At 37.7% G+C, this 22,111-nt stretch overlaps 1 protein-coding gene across 1 annotated transcript; it reads right to left on the bottom strand.

Moving 5' to 3' along the window:
* Positions 1 to 8,225: 8,225 nt before the first annotated feature.
* Positions 8,226 to 8,555, bottom strand: LOC149821287 (putative protein phosphatase 2C 39). The gene has a single exon (XM_089981928.1). The coding sequence runs from the start codon at positions 8,553 to 8,555 to the stop codon at positions 8,226 to 8,228; it is 330 nt and encodes a 109-aa protein (XP_089838054.1).
* Positions 8,556 to 22,111: the final 13,556 nt, after the last annotated feature.

The following is a 22,111-nucleotide window of genomic DNA, read 5'->3' as shown; positions in this document are numbered from 1 at the left end:
AAAGATGGCCATCTTTAGAGCTTAGCCTTTGATGTAATACACTGGAAGTGTTGGCTGGTTTGCAATTCGTCATCCCGGCTCTTTCTAGAAGATCAAGAGTGTTTTTTTGTTGCATGAGTGTCAATGTGTCCTGTTGTCTGTCAACTTCCACACCAAGGAAGTAGCTCAACTCCCCTAAATCTTTCATCTTGAAAGTTTTCATTAAAAACCGCTTCACATCTTGCACATGGTTATCTGAACTCCTAGTGATCACAATGTCATCAATATATATAAGAAGTATAACGATGTCTGTCTTTTGGTAAATAAAGAGCGAGTGATCCAGAGAGCATCTTCTAAAACCATAGCCTTAGATTTGCATAGAGAAACTTTCAAACCAAGAACAACACGCCTGTTTCAACCCATACAGAGATTTTCTTAGTTTGCACACCCAGGCAGTAGGATCCTTCTCGGCATATCCGAGTGGTTGCTCCATATATACTTTCTCTTTAAAGTTCCATGCAAGAGTGCATTTTTAACATCCATCTGGCTAAGCTTCCATCCTCGGTCGACTCCTAGGGATATGATGACACGAATTGTACCCATTTTGACTACCAGACTACAGGTCTCATCGTAATCTTCACCATATTGTTGTGTGAACCCCCGAGCAACAAGTCACGCCTTATATATGTCAATACTACCTTTGGGTTTATACTTTGTTTTATAAACCCATTTTGAGCCAACAACATTCTTTCCTTCCGGCCGAGGTACTATTTCCCAAGTCTGACACTCATGAAGTGCTTCCATTTCTTCATTCATAGTTTCAGTCCAATGACAGGATTGAAGGGCTTGATTAAAACAAGTGGGTTCCTCCTATTTTATGAGCTGAGACATAAACAACTGGAAGTCAAGAGAAAATGTCTCATAACTCACCCATCATTGAATAGGATGCCTAATGCGTGGCGACCTTTGAGCCAGATCATTTGTGATGCTTTTCACATTCCTCGACCCTGTATTTTTGTCCCTCATAGTGTATATCTGTCCAAAAAAGCGTTCTACGAGAGGTGGCTCAACTGGAGATGGTTCAACATGCATCTGTGAGTCATCCAACTCTCTACTCAAGCCGAAGGAAGGACAATTCGCCTGACATGATTCTCCTATATTAGCAAAAAGATTTGCGCTCATCCATGGATTGTATACCTCTACTTCTCGAGATGACAACTCTTCAGAGTCATTGATTTGAAAATTTTGTTCATCAAAAACAACATTCTTGGAGGTCCTAATACGTTTTGTAGTAGGTCATAACATCGATAGCCTTTGTATTCATCTGCATACCCAACAAATCTGCACTTAGCGGCCTTGTTCTGAAACTTATTTTGCAGAGATGAATCAATATGTACATAACATACACAACAAAAAACACGAAGCTCATCATAAGAGGGATGTTGCCCAAATAAAGTATAATAGGGAGATTTTCGATCAAGTAGTGCTATAGGAAGACGATTTATGACATGAATAGATGTGTGAAAAACTTCTGTCTAGAGACTAATGGGCACATTGCTATCATGTAACATGCTCATCGCACTCTCGACAATATGCCTGTGTTTTCTCTCCGCAACCCCTTTTTGTTGAGGGGTATGAGGGCAAAAAACCTGTCGACTTATTCCTTTATTTCTAAGAAAGGCAATAAAATCGTTCGATGAATACTCTCCTCCACCATCACATTGTAAATGCACAATATCATAGGAAAACTTGGTTTTGACCATCGAATGGAATTTCCGAAATATTTAGAAAACTTCATGCTTATATTTCAAGAAATATATCCAAGTATAACGGGAATAAGAATCAATAAAGATAACATAGTAACGACTGTCAGAAAGAAAAGGAATAGGTGCAGGTCCCCAAACATCGGAACAAATAATCTCAAATGGCCTTGAAGCTCTTTTATTAATGATATGAAACAGAAGAACATGACTTTTGCAGAGTTCACATGAGGAACATTTATTACTTTCTAAAAATGAAGATAAACTAGACTCTGAAAGAAGATCATCAGATACAAGATTTTCAATGAAGCCCCAACTACAATGTCCCAAGTGACTGTGCCAAATGTCTGGCTTATTACAATGAGATGATGAATTAAAAACTTTCAATGAAGGAAAAAACAAAGACTCTGAAGGCGAAGATAAACTAGACTCTGAAAGAAGATCATCATATACAAGATTTTCAATGAAGCCCCGACTACAATGTCCCAAGTGACTGTGCCAAATGTTTGGCTTATTACAATGAGATGATGAATTAAAAACTTTCAATGAAGGAAAAAACAAAGACTCTGAAGGCGAAGACACTGAAGAATCCTTAGACGACTTCAACTGGAGAACTGAAACTGAAGATGAAGACACTGAGGGAATCTCTTTGAAGACGTACATGTTTCCTTGACGCTCTCCCTTAGCGAACGTCTCCTTCGTTCGTAGATCATTAACATAAACAGAAGAGGGAGTAAATTCGAAGGAAGAATTCATATCATCAACAAGTTTAGCTACATGTCAAACATTTCATCTTTTATCCCTCTTATTCAACAAAAGAAACCAGGTAAATTTTGCTTCCATATTTATGGTCGAAACAGAATTTTAGTTAATTATACCTCCCTTTGATTTGAAGTGTTTCTACATTATATGCAAAGACAAGCACATAGTTTACTATGTTATTCACTTGCAGCCAAGAGAGACATAAAAGTAAAGGCCTTGAGGCTGCAAAACACCTTGAAGAAAGAAAAGAGAATGAACGGGAAATGCAGAAAGAAGCTGCCAAGATTGAGAGAGAAAAAGTGATGCTGAAAAGTCTTAAACATATAGAACAGAGAAAAAGAGAAGAGGAGAAAATATGGAAACCCTTTAAAGCCCCATTAGCTGACTGTTAAAAATATGAGAACTATAAATATAGGCATTTCAAACACTTTTTTTTTCAAATCCAACTATGTAAATGTGCTTGGCATGGTGAATTTGCTAGGAATCAATTATTGGATCGTGTATTTTTTATGAAAAATGTGATTTTTGAATGCTGAATATTATGAGCCATTGATTTTAAAGCTTTCAAAAAATCTAGTTTATGCATCAAAATCAAATGATTCAAGAGCGGGTTCTTATAAAACCAAGAATATAGATGACATCTGTACAGTTAAATTCAAGACAAAAGATAAAAAAAAATCATGAAAATCACAATTCACACATTAGTTATCATATTTCCAGTTTTCATATTCCAGTAACTCTCTCTCTCTCTCTCTCTCTCTCTATATATATATATATATATTCTAGTTATATATATAACTACCATTTTTCGCGCGCCCCTCACCTCAAGAAACCACCATTTTTGGTTTGTGCAAGGGTTGTCATACTTTATTCAAAGAAACAATATGGTATACGCATCGTATGGGCAGAAAATCCATACGCTGCAAGCCTAAATCGGTTATTTTTTAATAAATGTATACCAAAAATTAATTTTTTGATATTATTTTAAAATTATTGTACTGGTTTTAACATGTGTCACTTTATGATTGACATGTAATAATTTTTGTATTATTTTTTACCCGATAAGAACGATTCACATATCGCTCGATACAACTGAATCAGTGCCAAACTCAGCGCCGATATTGATACTGACAACATTGATTAAAATAATCAAACAACCATTGTAAATTTTTGTTCTTAGTTGACAATGAGATCACGTTGTGGCATCTAATGGCGGAACAAAAATTAATTACTTAAATAGATTCTTTTGTTCTTATTCTTTTATTAATCTCCAAATTTCCATATCATTGTGGTCAATCTGCATATGATCTTATAGCTGATTTTAGTAGTCAATGGGTTACCGTTCACTTCTATTTCTAACTTTGGATAGCCCCATTTGTTTTATTTATTTTTTTCCTTAAAACTCTCTAAACCAATGTCATCAAAAAAAAATTTATACACATTATAAAAAAAAATACCAATTTTTTTTAATATTATATTAAATTTATTTTAATGGTTTTAACATGTGTCATGTTATGATTGACACATAATAATTTTTTATTATTTTTGGGCCGACACAGAACGATTCAGTTGAGTATCGGTATCGACCCCGATACAGCTCAACCGGTGTTCCAACTATTCAGAGCCGATACCGATACTGACAACCTTAAATCTAGATATATTACTTGACAATGTCAGGAACTAATTACAAAAATATTTGAAAATGCAGATGAGAGAAATATTTAAATATTTATCAACATCATTTGCATCCTATGTCGCAGCCATATTAGGTTGGCTTAACTTTCCTTCCTATGTAGGACTATACCACATATTTCTCACATCATCGTTAGTTTTTAAATTAAGGACATAAATAACAGTAGCAGGAAATGAAAATTACTCATTTGAACCAAACATGTTGCAGACGAATGCCAACAATTGGGACACACTTTTTTTTCAAAAATCACAAAATAAATCAGGTCACTTAGGGACACAGATCACTTAATGATCTCACCATCTCCCAGGAAGTTTTTTTTTTCATGAAGGAAAGCATCCACAGAATTAGAGACCTAGTCCGATTGGCTAAGCCTGCCATACTTGTGATTGCTCTCCTTCCGGTGTAAACCCGTGGGGCACCCTTGCCTCCATGGAGTCGCCATGCTTCAACTGAGCAAGGGCTTATCCTTTGCCCTCATTAATGCAAAAGGCAGTACTCATGAGAATAAAACCCTAATCACCAGTCTAATGGCCAAGGCCCCTTCTACGAAAGAAGTTGAGATGCTTAATATAAATTCAAAATGAAGTTCTAACATTGGTTTTGGTTGTGCTTAGTTGCATGATTTATTTCCTCCTTTTGGAGGCAGGCTTCTCCCTTATCCTAACTTCTACAATATTCACTTTTCTTTGAGATGCTTAGTATGAATTCTAAGGGCCTGTTTAGAATCTCAGTGCTAGTATGGGCATTTATGCATTTGGTGGTGTAACGACCCTAAAAAATTCAACGTTTTAAAAACTTTTTCAAACCTAAAATTTTGAGAAAAATTTTAAACTTTTTATTTATTATGAAAAGTTACATGATTTTCGAAAGTAATATGCCAACAAGTTCATCTATGACCATATTCCAACCGTTCCAAATACTAGATAACCTACCTGAGCGCAAGCACAAGTGTATATTAGTCTCTCAGTATCAGATCCAGTACGGAATGATCCATAAACACAACTTAATTGGAGTCATTATTTTAAGGATTCTCACGCGTGAAAAATGCAGAAGATGAAATTTATTTAAGGTTTAAGACAATTGAAGAGTTATGTAAATATTTAAAGTTCTCAAACTATAAGTATAACCATTGCAGAAATGAAAGGACAAAATTCAGAAATCTTCTCATTCCAAAATATTATAATTCTTAAAATGTAAATATCAAAACAAAAAGTTAAATTATTACAAGTTTATAACTATCAAAATTTGTATAGGTCCTCCAAAAATCGTAATAAGTAAGAGTGGAGCCTTCAACCGTGCAACAACCCACATCTTGCTTCAGTCCTCCACGAGGTTATCTGTAATATTGTAGGGCATCAACCACTTGTTTATAAGAAAATTAAACTTTGAGAATACAAATCAAGTTGTAATGGTACAATCAAAGTGTGATTCTCATCATTTTAAAAATGAGAGTCAAGGGAATCTACAACAACACATGTACATAATATTTAACCACATTTATCATCATTTATTTCATAGCATTCATAAATGCGTAAGTGGTATGCATGAAACTCAAACTCATATTTCATTCATGGCATTAAATATTACATTCATTCATATCCACGATAGATGCTCGTATGAATGGATGAGTATTCACAATTCACACTATGCTTTAATGTGAAATAAAATACAACAGGCCATGAAAATATAAACTTTCACTTTTTTTTTTCAAAAGAGTATACTCATATCCAACTCATAACTATGATATGCATTACTTAAATTATTAATTCCAATGTCCATTCTCAGAACATTTTTGCACATTTTCATTCATATATATATATATATATATATATATATATATATATATATATATATATATATATATATATATAGAGAGAGAGAGAGAGAGAGAGAGAGAGAGAGAGAACAAGCCATGATTCAACATTTCTCGTGTGTCTCACACACACAAGCACCTCACGTGCAACAACAAAGTGCGTGGCTTGTATCAATAGGTCAATCACATGACCAACATAAACATGTCATTTTCGTTCACATGTAACAATGTATATGCAATAACCATGCAAACCTTCGTAGTCTCTACATGTTTACATCTATATGTTTATGCATATGATAGCAGTGATTCTAAAAATCTAATTTATTGTTTCTCTTGTTTATTAAGACTCATATAGTACAAAAGTGGGTATAGACACTCAAAAACAACCATAGGAGTATTATTATTTTATGTATTTTAATTGCCCTCCTATATCTTATTAACTGGTTCTTTCTCGAATGATTTAACCCTGCAATGCAATGATACGCCAAACAAAATCGCCGATAAAAAATCGGGCATGCATCCCTAACTCTGCAAAGTTGTGGTACTACCACCTAGGACTCATTGGTAGACATGTCTCCTAACCTCCATGAGATGGGAACAAGAGGCACCTTCATCCCTCAAAAACTCATCACGTCTCACGAGGCTTGTACCACTCTTCATTCTCTCAAGAAGATAAGAGATTGGGACGGACCCAACCATCTTAGAAAGCCCGACTTCACCAATGACTCAAATGAACCCATGGTCTAAGGTTATCTTTATTATTAAGACATAGGTTACAACCAAGTATGATTATCTCACAGGATAACCCGTTCATGCCCTCATATATATACATGACATAATTATATTTACTTTTATTCATAACTTATTCTACACATGCTCTCATGCATAATTCATTTCTAACATGCTTTAATGTATGATTCAATTACAACACGTCATAGATGATTCATTTTTTTTTGTGCACAATAATGTCACATCATAATCAACACACAAATAGGATATGCACTAACACATATTCGTGTTCATATGCATGATACAATCATTCTAAAACATGCACTCAGGATACATGCTTCACATACAAGATGTGCTTTACTTCGTTATTAATTCACACTAGCATTCGATGTAATCAGGTTAAACACATTAATTTATGCAACATATATTTCACACAATGCATGCTCAAATATATACCTACAACAAACACACTCCATATTTTGCTAACTAAAATCATGACGTGCATGATCTCCGAACTACAAAAATAAGATTACTTCTATTTCTATACATTCAAATCATGCTCAGCATAATATTCGAACTACAAAAATAAGATCACTTCTATTCTTATACATTCAAATCATGCTCAGCATGATCTCAGAACTACAATCATAACAGTCCTAGATATCCATAACTGAGTGAGTGTGTGAGCAAGAAAATGTTGCATACAATAAAATAAATATAGTTTGTGATGCATTTGCACCACCTACTTACCACAGGTATTTACTCGATTTGCATTCTTATGTATTGCATTTATTGTGCATGGTATTTCTAACTGCAAGCGATACTTAACAATAAGTATCATTTATTTTCTCTTTTTTTTACCTGCAAATCAATTAACAAAGTGCAATATACATATAACTCTAAGCATTTATGTTATTACACTAAATAGATACTTACATTTAAGTACCTTTCCTTTGTGATCACAAACCATGCACGTGCACTTGGGAAGACCCCACTAGTGATGTACGTATTAACATAGTTAACTACGCATTATTGTGCACTCTCAAGTGCATGTTTACGATACAAACTATGAAGTTAAAAGTCTATTTATAGATATATCAAGATATACTCAACTTTGGCATTATACAACATGCTTAACAATGTTAATGCCCTACATTAATCATGTTAATGACAAGATAAGCCAAATTGCTAATTTAATTCATGTCAAACCATCTAATTAGGCAATTCTAACTTGAGTTGCTAAATTTGTACTACACTAGAATTCCTACTCAACATAGTACTTAAGATACATGAGATTAATACCAAATAACAAGAATTTACATTTTGTAAATTTAGTTTTCGAATTCTACCTTTGCGATGCGATGAAAAAGGTAGCGGGAGTAAAAAACCAAAAAGTCCCATGAAAACCGCATCCGATTTGCCACGAAGGTAAAATAAGTGAAAATACCAAAATAGGGTCCGTTGGGTGTCCTCTCACAGTCGGAGAGTGCTACAGTGCTGCTTTTCCAGCAGCTCTTAGCAACAACTCCTCCAGCAGATACTTCGCTAGATCACCAAAAGGATTATTCTGAATGAAAAGGTATACCAGATTAACAACTTCATTATTGATGAAGAAATCAAACAGTCCATCACTTCCAATAACAACAAAGAGATCATTGTCTGACACTCTATGGTTCATTATGGATGGCTGAATAGAAACATAAGGAGGGTTGCACAAATTACGAACTGGAAGAATACCCATCAGTGCATCATGCAATATTTTCTTTTTCAAGTAACCAACACCAAAAGCACGGGTTGTTTCAGTTTGCCTTTCACTCATCCCCCAACTATTGTTGATGGATCATCGGGATGGTCAGCCAAGAGCTTATTACGCTATGTTACATTATCAACTGTATGTGTTTTAGTCAGTTGCACAGCTGTCAATAGATTATCTCCAGATGCATCGATGGTTGCCAGGACAACTCTGCTGTCACCAAGATTCAGTGTGTATAGGTCCTTACCATGAAGAACTACAATGAGCACACCCAATCCAACAGGTACTAAATCAAGGCGCTCCTCCATTTCCTATTCAACCATATGCCTAAAATCATTCTCTGCTTGAGCAACTGCACTCCTCAAACAATCCATGACACCTTGACGAAATGGATCTGATGATGGTTCTTCAGAAGATTGTGGAAACGTTTTCTCCTCCACAACATTATCAGAAGCCTCAAGTTTGTGGACCTTAAGAGCATAATTGATTTTCATGTTTCTATCTTCTTCTAAATTTTCAAGAGAGCTTTACAGGGTTAAAGGCATATCCCCTTGATGCTGATTCTGCAACAAATGCAGGAAACTCATTAAAACCATTATAGACTCCATAAAATAGCCATCCATTATCTTCAGAGCAAACAGCCTAGACTCTGTCTTCACCTACAGCTCCACCAACCACTTGTACATTCATCATAGCATTTAGAAAACTTGATGCCTCAACACTTGCAGGAACACTCATAGTTCTTGACAAATCTTTCTCACTTTCCAGGACATTGTTGTCGGTAGATACACTCCCAAGAAAGGCTGAGATATTGCTTTGCAAAGATGATAAAGGATCCAACCTTAGAGAGATGGAGAAGATGACAGTGGTCGAAATGAATTTGGGAGAAATCCAAACCAAAAAGAATTAGAAAGACAGGATTAAGACAAGGGAAGATGGAAGCAAGTTTTAGGACAGAAAACGATACAGGTTTCTGCGGTTAGAGTTTCGATTGAAAAGGACAGAGGAAAACGAAGAAGGTTTCATCTGTACAATGATGCAAAACCCCCAAGATTTTGCAGAGAAAGAAGGGACGTGACTCGTGTAGAGGGGAAATAAGAGGTTGGTGTGTCTGCTCAGAGAGAGAGAGAGAGAGAGAGAGAGAGAGAGAGAGAGAGAGAGAGCAGGCAGAAAAAGGGGCTGACAGTGGTGGTGGGTTGTGTTGGACACAATGGATCTAGGTCCAATTCATTTGGGTGACCCGGTTTGACATCATTAGTGGGCCACATTAGTGGACCACATAGTTGGGAGACAGTGGGTGAAAGTTACATGGGTAACTATCTCTTTCCCTATTATATAAGGGGGTTGACATCTACAAAGATGATGAGAGATTCATGACAATAGCCTACCCAAATTCCATATTTTATTTACGTGGTATAGGGTCCTGCTCACCATCGACCTAAGGCCTGAGCTCATCGTGGGCGTCGATCGGATGAGGAGAACGCCAAACACCCACACACAGTCTGTGGTGTCAACAAATACACTTGCAGGTATGCTTTTTGTGTATGTTGATTTAGGTAATGCCAACATTGGGTTATGGGCTCACTACCATGCATACCGTTGCACGTGGGTGCGTGCGAGCCTACTAGCGTTTACTGGGACTGTTATCGTTGGGCGAGGTAAGTCGTAGGTTGGCAGCGCCTGTCGCTATGGGACGACTGTAACAGATTGAGCCTGTCACCGTGGTGCAACGTTGGCTCATCTGTATTCAGTAATACGATCGCCTAAACTCCGACGACTGTCGCCATGGGGCAACAACGTTTTTTGACAGACTATTGCCATGGGGCAACAACCTTCGTCGACGACAGTGCCATTTTGAGGTGACCGCCCGTTGTCGTGAGGCAACATTAGTCACCGGACGATGGAGACAGACATCGTAGGGTGATTGCCATTTCCGACAACCGTACGCCAGTGGCGTTTGCAACCCCGACAACCCTCATTAAAAAAATAGATTGAGTGTTTTACCTATGGCCATCGGGTTGCAGAGGGTTTTGTCGGCGCTAGGGTTGCCTCAAGATGTCATCAGAGATGTCACCTGGAGCGCGGGGGGGGGGGGGATGCCGGATTGCCGACGTCTGTCTGGCGACACATGGAATCTGGAGATTAAAAACCCCCTTTTCTTTGCCATCGACAGGGAATTGAGCTGATTGTCATGGGGCGATATGTCAAAAGGGGGTGGTCGGCCTTCGCTGATGTCACCGAAGAATGTCGCCGATGGGGGGGGGGGAGTTTTTGTCTGGTTGTCGGCGACTGTCCCGTGTCGTGTGGATCCGGGGTTGAAAACCCCTTTCTCTGCTCTGTTTCTTTAGTCGTCGGGCTGGGTTTTTTTGGTCGATGGAGGTTCCGTTGTGAGTAGGCCACCGTCGTGGGTCGCCAATAGGCGGTGCGGGTCGTCGGCAAACGTCGTGGGTCGCTGTTGTTGGTGTTGTGTCTTTTCTTCTGCTCTGTCAGTTGTTGGGCTACCGGTAGAATCACTGTTGCCAGAGCTTCTACGGGGATGCGAGGTCGCCATCACTGGCGGCCAACCGGTCGGAGCACCGATGCCTGCATCAGCACGTCACCGTGGGGCAACATGCACCTCCCTCAGGCGACGTGGGTCGCCGTTTGGATGGGGTGATCGATTTTTGAGAAACCGAAAGCATTCAGTTTCTCAAAAACGTGTTTGTTTTATTAAAGGTGGTGACCTAGGTCGAACCGGGTATTTCGATCCGGTGGAGACCCGATCTGACCCATTTTAGGTTGATCGGGTCTGCCAAGATCCACCTGGATCCAGTCCACAGTTTTGTCCCAAGACGGGACCTGGACCCATAAGGCATCGGGTCTGGGTCAGATCATGTAGACTCAGACCCATTCAGTACCGGGTCCAAGTATGGGTCAGAACCAACATTTTGGATTGAGCTAAGGATCTGATCCCTTAGATGGACCCAAACCCATTTGCTTTCTAGTCTGATCTGATACAGTTTAACCGAGTTAAGATCCAAAACATTTTGGACTGGGGTATAATCAAGACCCATCAGGTGTTCAGGTTTGGATCCAATCCTATTGATTTGGATCTATTTTGGATCGGGTTATCGTTCGGATCTAGATTATACAGGGTCAGATCCAGATCTAATATGAACCAAATTAGGATCTTGGCACCATTTGAAACTGAACCGGATTTATGACTGATTCGGCCATTTTCGGGACCGCTTTGGAGTCATTTTTGACTGATTCCTTCCAATTTTTCACCAATTCTGAGAAGCTAAGACCATGTTTTTATAAATATGTGAAAATACAAAGATTTTAGCATACGACTATAGGGTTTTATGAACTTTTGTTGATACTTGGCACTAGTTCATAAGGTTCAGAATCAGTTTGGACCCTTAGATGACCGGTTCAGGGCCATTTCACACTGGTTTAGGGTCGTATACAACAGGTTCTTGCTTGTCGTATACGACCAGTTCTTGCTTAAGGACTTTGGGTTTTATCCATATAAACTTGTTTTAGTTATTTTTCATGCTTTATAAAGTGTATATTGTATTAAAATTATGACTTATGCATATTAATTTATGTGTTCCATGTTGGTTAAGTCATGTATGATAGTTTTAAGCATTAAGCATGAATTATGACTAAATTCATGATATTTTATCATCAAAATTAGTTTTGCATATAAGTGGAAGCATGAACTTGTATTTTTTGATATAAAGTGTATCTTGTCATGAATATACAAGCATTTTAATGTGTGCATGGGCATGTTTCATAATACGAATATGTTTTCGGTAAAAGATCTTGATTGACCGATTCATGTTATCACCAAAGTGATCTGAGTTGTGTTGATTAAGGATTCTTTGGACCGTATTAAGATTCGTTATTATGATTGTGTGTGAGTTTATGAAACAACGATTCTACTCAAAGGTAGGTTGTTATGTTTTAAATTCACACAGGGTGTTATAGTAGATGTGTATTTCAGACCATGAAGCTTGTTTGTACCCAAAGACACAGTGTTGAATTGCCTCTGGTTACATGATCTGCTAGTTTCACCAACTGAAGTCAATTCTTTTGAGAATTGAAGAGACGGAGCAACTATCAGTATTGTCGTTTTCACCAAAGTGGAACGATAATGGCTCAACTATGCTTGTCTCAGAAAAGGTGAATAATAAAAGGTCTCATATTTACTTTTTCAATATAAATCTCGTATAGAGCGATTTATCTTTCACTCATACATAGAATAGAATAGTCGTTCTGAAGGTTGTCTATGAGAAGTGGGAGCGCTCAAAATGATGTCTATGAGAAGTGGGAGTATTCAAATATTTTTAGTATGTTGTCTTTTGCAATCATGAGTAGCTCAGAATATTTGAGGTGTCATCTCTCACTACAGGACATTGAAAGAATTTATGAAATTCATTGGGACAAAAATTATTGATTTTATAAATGGATAAGAAACTTCATCATAGGTCTTGGTATTGTGGACTCTATTGAGAGACCACTAAAGATCTTTTGTAATAATAAAGCAGCTGTGCCCTTTTCAAATAGCAACAAGAGCTCAATCTTGTGTCGACATATAGAGTTAAAATACTTTGTTGTTAATGAAAGGACTGAGAAACATCTGGAATGTATTGATACAATTGGGATAAAGGAAATGACTCTGGATCCTCTTATTAAAGGGTTATCATCGGGATTGTATTCCCAACATGTAAAGGAGACGGGTCTTTTTTTAGTCCTTTTATGTATGACAATACATTATGTGATCACATTTGATTCTCTATGGCTTTGTAAATTATTGATTTTTGCATAAAAAATCTCTCATATGAGTTAAAGAGAATAGCAGAATAATAATACTAAAGGACCAATAGAATATGTAAGAGATCAACCTATTCATAAAGGTAATTTCAATATGCTAAAGCATTGAAGGTGAATTATAGTGTAGTACATGAAAATATGACATTTCATAAAGGAGTGTTCATCTACATGACTCATATGATTCATCTACATGACTCATATGATTCATCCTTGTGATAAAGGATAGCATGTGAACCCACATGAAGAATTAAATCGAGATAACGGTTTAAACCTCGATTTAGTGCACCTTTTGGTGTCAATAGGTCAAGTGAGAGAATGTTGGACATAACGGATCTGGGTCCAACCCATTTGGGTGACTTGATTTGACACCATTAGTGGACCACATAATGGGGAGATAGTGGGTGAAAGTTACATATGTAACTGCCTCTTTCCTCATTATATCAGGGGTTTGGCTGCTACGAAGATGATGAGAGATTCATGACAATAGCCTAGCCAAATTACACATTCTGTTTACGTGGTATAGGGTCTTACTCACCGTCGACCTAAGGTCTGAACTCATCGTGGGTGTCGATCAGATGAGGAGAACTCCAAACACCCGCACACACACTCTGTGGCATCAACAGATACACTTGCAGGTACGCTTTCTGTGTATGTTGATTTAGGTAACGCCAACAGGTTGTGGTTTGACAGAAGGAGAGGATTGACGATGGTCGGCCGGTGGTTGAAGGTCCGACAAAGCTCGATGGGGTGCCTTTGTGAAAGCAAGCAAACGGGAGAGAGGGGAATACGAGTTTTCTGTTATGGGGAGTGAGAAAGGAAAAAAAAAAAGAGACGAGAGGTAGGTGTCGACCCCTCTTGGGAAGAAAAAGGAGAAGAAACTGAGGTTGGGTGCCGTAGTGGCTCCATAGGATTCCTAAATGGCATAAATCCAAATGGGTCTCATTTGGATCCATTTTGAATCCAAATGGCCCAAAACCTTAAAATTAGATTCTAAAACCTATAAAAATAAAAAAATAAAATAAAAGCTTATATTTATCTCGATAATGTTAAAAACTAAATCTATAATTAAATAGAATCTTATTTACTATTTACAAATCCTCAAAACTTCAAGTTTGGGGTCTATACATTTAGGTCTAAACCATATAAACTTCAGGTCCATACCCAAATCCATAATCTTTTCAAAAATTCATTTTTCTTATCTCATTAACAACAAAACAAATATACTAATTCTAAATAATTCATGGTTTTGGTACTTTTTAAAATAATAGTTTATTTATTTAAAATGTTTCTCATAAATTATTTTAGGACCAAAATACCCTTTTGATAGAATTCCTTTTGAACTACCAAAAATACATTTAATTAGGTTCAAAACATTTTGATAACACCTTGAAGAGTCATAATTTACTAAAATAAATAGTTTGAATGATAGATTAAATATTTTAAATAGTACTTTTGATTACAATATTAGTTATGAATGCTTTGAACCTCACCGAGGACATGGCATTGGATAAAAATGATTGGAGGAGAAGGATTCATGTGGAAGACCCAGAATGATTTTCTTTGTTGGTTCATATCGCTGACCCCAATTGTTTTGGGATGAAGGCGAAGTTGTTGTTGTTATTGTTGTTTGTACTTTTGATTACAATGACCAAAATACCCTTTATTCAAATTTATTTCAAAAACCACCAAATTGTATCTAGTTGCATTCAAAAGATATTGAAAACACCTAGATGAGGTTGTGGCTCCCTAAAATAATTCATTTATATGATAGTTTAAATATTTTAAAAAATATTTTATCTATAGAAATTTTTGAAATGACTATTTTAACCTTATTGGTTAGAAAAGTATAATTAAGTATATAAAATGCCTATAATTGACATTTAAAAGATAGAAGCATATTTTTAACTCAAAGGTAAAGTTAATTCTTTATTCATTTAAAATCTAAAATTTTTACAGGTTTTACGAGTGGTCTCGAGGTAAAATCTTGGTCAAACTACTTTTGTGGTCTTGTTTGGAATCTCGGTGTTGGGTTGGGTGTTTAAGCATTTAGGATGGAAAGTGAGAGAACCTCTCTCCTTTTTATTTACACTAAATTATGGATTTGGCAGTTGTCACTTCTTCAAATGCATAAACGCCCATCCCAACTACAAATTCCAAACCGACCCTAAATGAAGTTCTGACATTGGTTTTGGTTGTGCTTAGTTGCATGATTTATTTTTTCCTTTTAGAGGTTGGCTTCTCTCTTGTGCCTAACTTCTATACTATTCACTTTTCTTTGGCATCGGAAAAATAAAAAACTCAAAAGGAAAAGAACATGTTAGGTTTCGGATCGGGGTGTGTGCAGTGCGGGTGAGCACCCCGTCGACAGAGGAGAAGAGAATTGGGCTTTTGATTAACGGCCTACTTTAGGAAGATCCCTTCTTGATCCATACTTACAATGTGCGAGGAGGGGGAGGGGGTGAAGATTTATAATCGTCCCTAAGTAGCCATTATCTCAGCCTTGAATGAGGTTTTTAATCTTATTAAATACGATATTTAACTCACACGTTACGTGAGTTACCAGCCCACCATTGTGTGGCTCTAAATATTCTGATGTGAAACCCTATGCCACACTGAATCCATTATTTGGATCCAACAGAACACTGCCCTTATGATATTTCATATAGGAACAAGAGCGTGAATTTCTACCAAATGGAGCTCCTCTTGTCTAGTAGGAGCAGCTAGTGCACGTCACCTTGTCTTGGGACGTTGCAAGTTCAAAACCCAATGGCATAGATGTATAACTGTAGGGGTCTGCCTAACCCCAGCTTGCCTTTTAAAAATAAAAAGTGTGCATTTCTATTAAAAGTGATTGCCTCTCTATATATCCTACTCAAATATCGATGGTAATTTTTTGTTTGGTGCAATATTAATATGTAGTCAGCCATCAATATCATCTTCTAAGTAAACCTCTGTCACAAGGATGTGGCAAAAAGGATAGGGGCATGCTATTTTTGTGAAAATTTTCATTAAGGGTCTGTTTGATTACATCTGATTAGAGATCTGAGGTCTTTAAAGCAGAGATACTTGAATCTCTAATAGGAGGTTTAACCCCCACCCCCCAGTGCGCATGAACTTAAAAACCTCAGTTTGATATCCTTCGTTTGTAGGAAGGTTGGATCAATGCATGGGCCAAGGAATTGAAGTAATCAAACTCACCCTAAGAGTAGTATATAAGAGAACCCGACACGATAGTGAATTCGAGTATCCCTGTGACATAAAAATAAGGAAATGGCTGGTTTTGTCCTAGACTTACTTATTTGGCCTATGAACTTACTTATAAGAGGACCCGACACAATAGTTTTTCTATATGAACTTAAATATTTAGCCTTAACTGCCTTCCACAGCCTCCATCTACTAGTTTCTCAAAAAAATCAATAAATTTACCTTCTTTTTCTAAAAAAACTACCATCTTATTTGCTAAAAAAAGGTTGAAAGTATCTTTCGTTTAGTAGGATCAGTTGGTGTAAGTCACCGTGTGATGGGATATTGCAAGTTCGTGATGAGTTGTGAAGCCTGATTCAAAGTTTTTGCCCTTACAGTAAAGGGGGTTCGGGGGCTCCCCTCAGCACGGGTCTCAGTATCTTATGGATAAGACCCGATTTGTTTAGGTTTAGGATTGTTGCCTTTGCCTTGTATAAATTCTTTATTTTCTTTCTCTCTTGTATTTGTCAAGAAAGAGCAATAATTTTTTTTTCCTCTAGGCGGCCATGATTTTTTACTCTCTCTCGAATTTGAGGGGAGGTTTTTTCACGTAAATCTGTGTTCTTGCTGTGTTTTGTTTCTTTCGGTTGTTTCTTGCTCGCGGTTTTCGTAACAATTCGAACCCCACTGGTATGAGGTGGTTGTGGATTGTCTACTGAAAATGAGGGGCCTTAATCCCGCAACTTGATCTTAAAAAAACACACAAAGAGCAAGTGTATTCAAAGTAATTCAAGCAGCCCATATGAGTACTTTCCTTGAAAGTTATCTGATTTTTTAATATTTTCAAAATTGAGGCATTTAAACATAGACTTACTATAAGTTGGGAACCTATATGTAAATACCTGAAAATATAAGCTACCAAGTACATCTGCATCTTTCAAGAATAAATATTTGATGTACCTGCTCTCAGGAAGAACATACTACTTCCAAGTAATTAAAGGATTTTTATGACAACCCAATTGTGCCATTAAAATGACAATGCATTTTGTGGGGGCAGCCTTTTCCATCCTTTTGCCCTTACGGCAAGAGAAAGTTACAAGGTGAAAGGCACAAAAAGCTTTATAAGGTATCTCGCTCCATTATTGTGCATATCATAATTCATATGACCTTGACTGGCTTAAAGGGGCTTGGCTTAGTGGAATGGGACTTAGGTTGTTAGGTAGATGGTTTAGGTTCAAATTTCTTTGGTGTCACCCTTTATTCAAGCTGAAGTATGGAAACTTCATTGGGGCAAGGTCTAGCCGATCGAGGTTTACAGAGAGTGATCGTAAGTACAGCAGGCAAAGCCAATGCGGTTAGGTCTTTATTCTTAGGGATGGTTTCTTCAATGTAAATTGAGTGGGTTTGATTTATGAGAAAAAATCTAACTTGCTCTTATGCTTTTGAATCTAAAAAAACAAGAAAATACTGAAAGAAATTGAAGAAAATAACAAGAAATTAAAATAACTAAAAATTTAAACAAGAAAATTAACTGAGATTCTCATATCAATTTCAACTATACTTGGCTGCCTCTAATCATAGATCTTTCCTATATTTTATAAAGTAAGAATTATAATCCTAATAGACTCCTTAAACTAATAACCTTCTTAGATAAGGATAAAACTTATCTGAATTAAGATATGGATTAAATATAAAGATCCAATATCCATTTAAAAAATGATCCAAATAAGAAAATACTCAAATTAAAATAATTTGGATCTCAAATGATCTAATGAAAGATGTGGACCTGACTATGTATCACTCAGCTCCTGCATCAAAATGTTAAAAAGAATATGCCCTTAATTATTAATATGACCTGACTATGGACACTACAAGAAAATTGTTAATTAGCGACGGAAATTAGCGACGGATTTTTTCCGTCGCTAATTAGCGACAGATTAGCTAGAGATAGAATCTGTCGCTAATTCGCGATGGATTAGCGAGGAAACAAATTTTATCGCTAATCTGTCGCTACTTAGCGACAGATTAGCGACTAAATTTTTTGTCGCTACTTTTTATTACAAGAACACCATTTTAGCGATGGATTTAGAGAGGGAACTCTGTCGTCGCTAATCCGTCGTTAATTAGCGACGGAGTAGCGACAGAATATATTCCGTCGCGGTTTTTGTATTTTGATTTAGCGACGGAATATTTTCGTCGCTAAGCCGTCGCTAAATATCGCGTAAATCCCTAATCCCATCCCTCTTTCTCTTTTTCCTGTTTCGCTGTATTGCTCCCGGCCGCCGCCCTCTCCCTCCCGCCGCCCGTCGGCTCTCGCCACCGTCCGGCCGCCGCCGCCTCGCCGACGATCCTCGCTGCCGACCTCCCTGCTTGGCTAGCGGCTGCGCCAGGGACCCCGAGCACCGGCGACCCGCCGCCGACCTCTTCCTCCTCCCTGCTGTTCCTCCCTGTGGCTGCTGCCGGGAGGTGTTGTCTCCCCTTCGCCGGCGACTCGCAACCGGCGTCCTCAGTCGCCGACGACCGACGATCCTCCCTGCAGCCACCTCTTCTCCTCCGCTCTGAGTTCCGGCGACCCAGTGGCCCCCGAGCTTCGCTCCAGGTCTCCCCCTCTCTGCTGTCGACTACGCCGGCCACCGGCGACCTCGCCAGCCGCCGCTCCCCGTGCTTTCCGGCAGGGGGGTCGACCCCCTGCCGAAAACGCAGGGGGTCGACCCCCCCTGCCGTAAAGGCACGGCAGGGGGTCAACCCCCCATGCCGGAACTGCCTTTCCGGCAGGGGGTTTAACCCCCTTCCCTGCCGGAAAGGCAGGTGGTTTAACTGGCTAGGTTGAAATTTAAAATTCAAAAAAAAATTTAATTATAAAAAAAAAAATTCAAATCGAAATCAACTGGCTAGGTTGAGATTTAATCAACTGTGGTTAGTTAGAGTATTTCATAAATTTTTATCAATTTGTTAGTTTGTTCTAGTTAGAGTAGTTCATAAATTTTTATCAATTTGTTAGTTTGTTAATGTCTACTGGTAGTTAGTTTTACTTCAATTTGTTTTCTTGAAATCTGGTTAGTTAGAGTATTTCAATCTATTAGTCTTTTATAATTATATTTTTCTTAGATAGATTGGTATTTAATGTTCTCACAATCAGTTAGTTAGATTAGGGCTATTTGAATTCTTTATGATAGTGGTGGTTAAACGGAGTTCACATCTTTTCTAGTAAACTAATTGATTGATTTACTATTCCTTTGCTAAGTAGTTCAGATTATAAATTGTCTATGACTTTATGTTAGTCGACTGGTTCAACATGTTATAGCTGGTTTGTTAAATTAGCATCTTCTAGTTAGATTTGGCTTAACATATATACTATTTTTCTTTTCTCTTCTTTCAATTAGTTAGAGTTGTTTTAATTTGTTTTAATTTTTTTAGTTAGTGTTTCATCTTGTTTCATGATTAGTTAGTTTGTTACTTAATTTGTTTTGTTTTTGTGCAGATTTTTCAACGGAACCAACTCGTGCTCGGCCACCTGTGGTAAGTAAATGACAAAAACAATGCAAATCGGGTAAATACCCGTGGTGAGTAAGTGATGCAAACGTATCACATGTTATTTAATTTATTGAATGCAGCACTTTATTGTTCACACACTCACTTAGTTGTTGATATCTAGGACTGCTTTGTTGGAGTTCGAAGATCATGCTGAGCATGATTTTAATGTAAAAATATGGAAGTGTTCTTATTTTTGGAGTACGGAGTCCATGCTAAGCATGGTAGTAGTTAGTGAGATATTGAAGTGTGTTTGCTGCAGGTACATGTTTGCCATTTATTTGATATGAATGATTATGATGTATTGCAATGTTTGATGTAATTGTATCCATGCTTGCATGTAGTTACTTTCAATTTGATTTTGACTTTCATGTGAAATTTTATAATAAAAGCATGCTTCAAATGATTGTATCATGTCATTAATAGTTTGCACATGAAAATATTAAGTTATCAATGCATGCATCAAAATTCTTGTTATTGTTTGACATAGTATATTGCATGATAAATTTGATATTTTCTTCATCGTAGCATTCTGATTGTTTTTTTCTTAATTCGTTAGGATACTATTCATAACATCATACGACAGAATGACTGCAAACCGTGAATGGATGTACCGTAGGATAGTGGACAATGAGTTATCGCATGAATATATGGATGGTGTCGATAGTTTTATTGAATTTGCAACGGCGAGTGTCAGTACGGTAGATCCCACAGGTCGGATTAGGTGTCCCTGCAAGATTTGTAAGAATAATCGATTTGTAGAACCTCATGGCGTTAGACATCACCTACACAGGAAGGGTTTTGTGAGTGATTATCAGAACTGGACGTTTCATGGAGAAGAATTTAGAAACGATTTTGATGCACGGGTGAATGTGGTGCACGATAATCCATATACGAATTTGATATTTGATGCTGCAGGAACAGAACTCGGTTCTACTATGGGTTCTAGTGATGTAAGAACTGCAGTAGATAAAGAATCACCAAACGATGCAGTTAGTAGATTTTATGATTTACTTAAAGATGCTGATGAGCCACTTTGGAACGGTTGTGAGAGTCACACTATCTTGTCTGCAGTTCTTCAACTAATGAATTTGAAGTCCGAGTATAATTTGAGTCAATCATGTTTTGACCGTTTGTGCATGATTGTGAAGAGTATGTTGCCTAAAGATGAGAAATTGTCACAAAATTTCTATCGTGCGAAAGTTATGGTCAACGCTCTAGGTATGGGTTACAAAAAGATTGATGCTTGTCCAAATCACTGCATGTTGTATTTCAAGGAGCAGGAAAACGACATATCATGCCCGTCATGTGGGCATCCTCGGTTCAAGCCAAAGACAAGAGACAATGGTAGCACGAGATCAAAGGAAGTTTCATACAAGTCGCTCCGCTACTTTCCTATCACTCCTAGATTGCAGCGATTGTATATGTCTTCAAAGACAGCTAAACACATGAGATGACATGCAAATAAAGTTCGACACGATGAAAACAAGATCACGCATCCTGTTGACGCTGAAGCTTGGAAGCACTTTGATCGTACTCATCAAAACTTCGCAATGGAAGTGCGAAATGTTAGACTCGGTCTATGTACAGATGGATTTAATCCATTTGGGGGTAGATCAACTCCATACTCATGCTGGCCAGTATTTGTAACTCCATACAACCTTCCACCAAGCTTGTGTATGAAACATCCAAATCTTTTCTTGTCTCTGTTGATCCCTGGTCCGACCTCACCTGGCCAAACTCTTGATGTATATCTAAGGCCATTGATTGATGAATTAAAAGTACTGTGGGATGACGGTGTTACCACGTATGATGCCCACAAAAAACAAAATTTCAACATGAAGGCCGTTGTTCTATGGACAATCAGTGACTTCCCTGCATATGGTATGTTATCTGGTTGGAGCACACATGGGAGGTTGGCTTGTTCGTACTGCATGGAGGATTCCAAAGCTTTTAGATTGAGGCATGGAAGGAAGCCTTGCTGGTTTGATTGCCATCGTCGATTTCTACCCAGCGATCATCCGTTCCGACGTCAAAAGAATGCATTTACAGCAGGCACAACTGAAATGGAAGGTCCATCATCAAGATTG

The sequence above is a fragment of the Nuphar pumila genome, chromosome 12 (genome assembly GCF_984573655.1).
Source record: "Nuphar pumila chromosome 12, dmNupPumi1.hap1.1, whole genome shotgun sequence".
Classification (NCBI taxonomy): Eukaryota; Viridiplantae; Streptophyta; class Magnoliopsida; order Nymphaeales; family Nymphaeaceae; genus Nuphar; species Nuphar pumila.
This window is presented reverse-complemented; position numbering and strand designations above follow the sequence as displayed.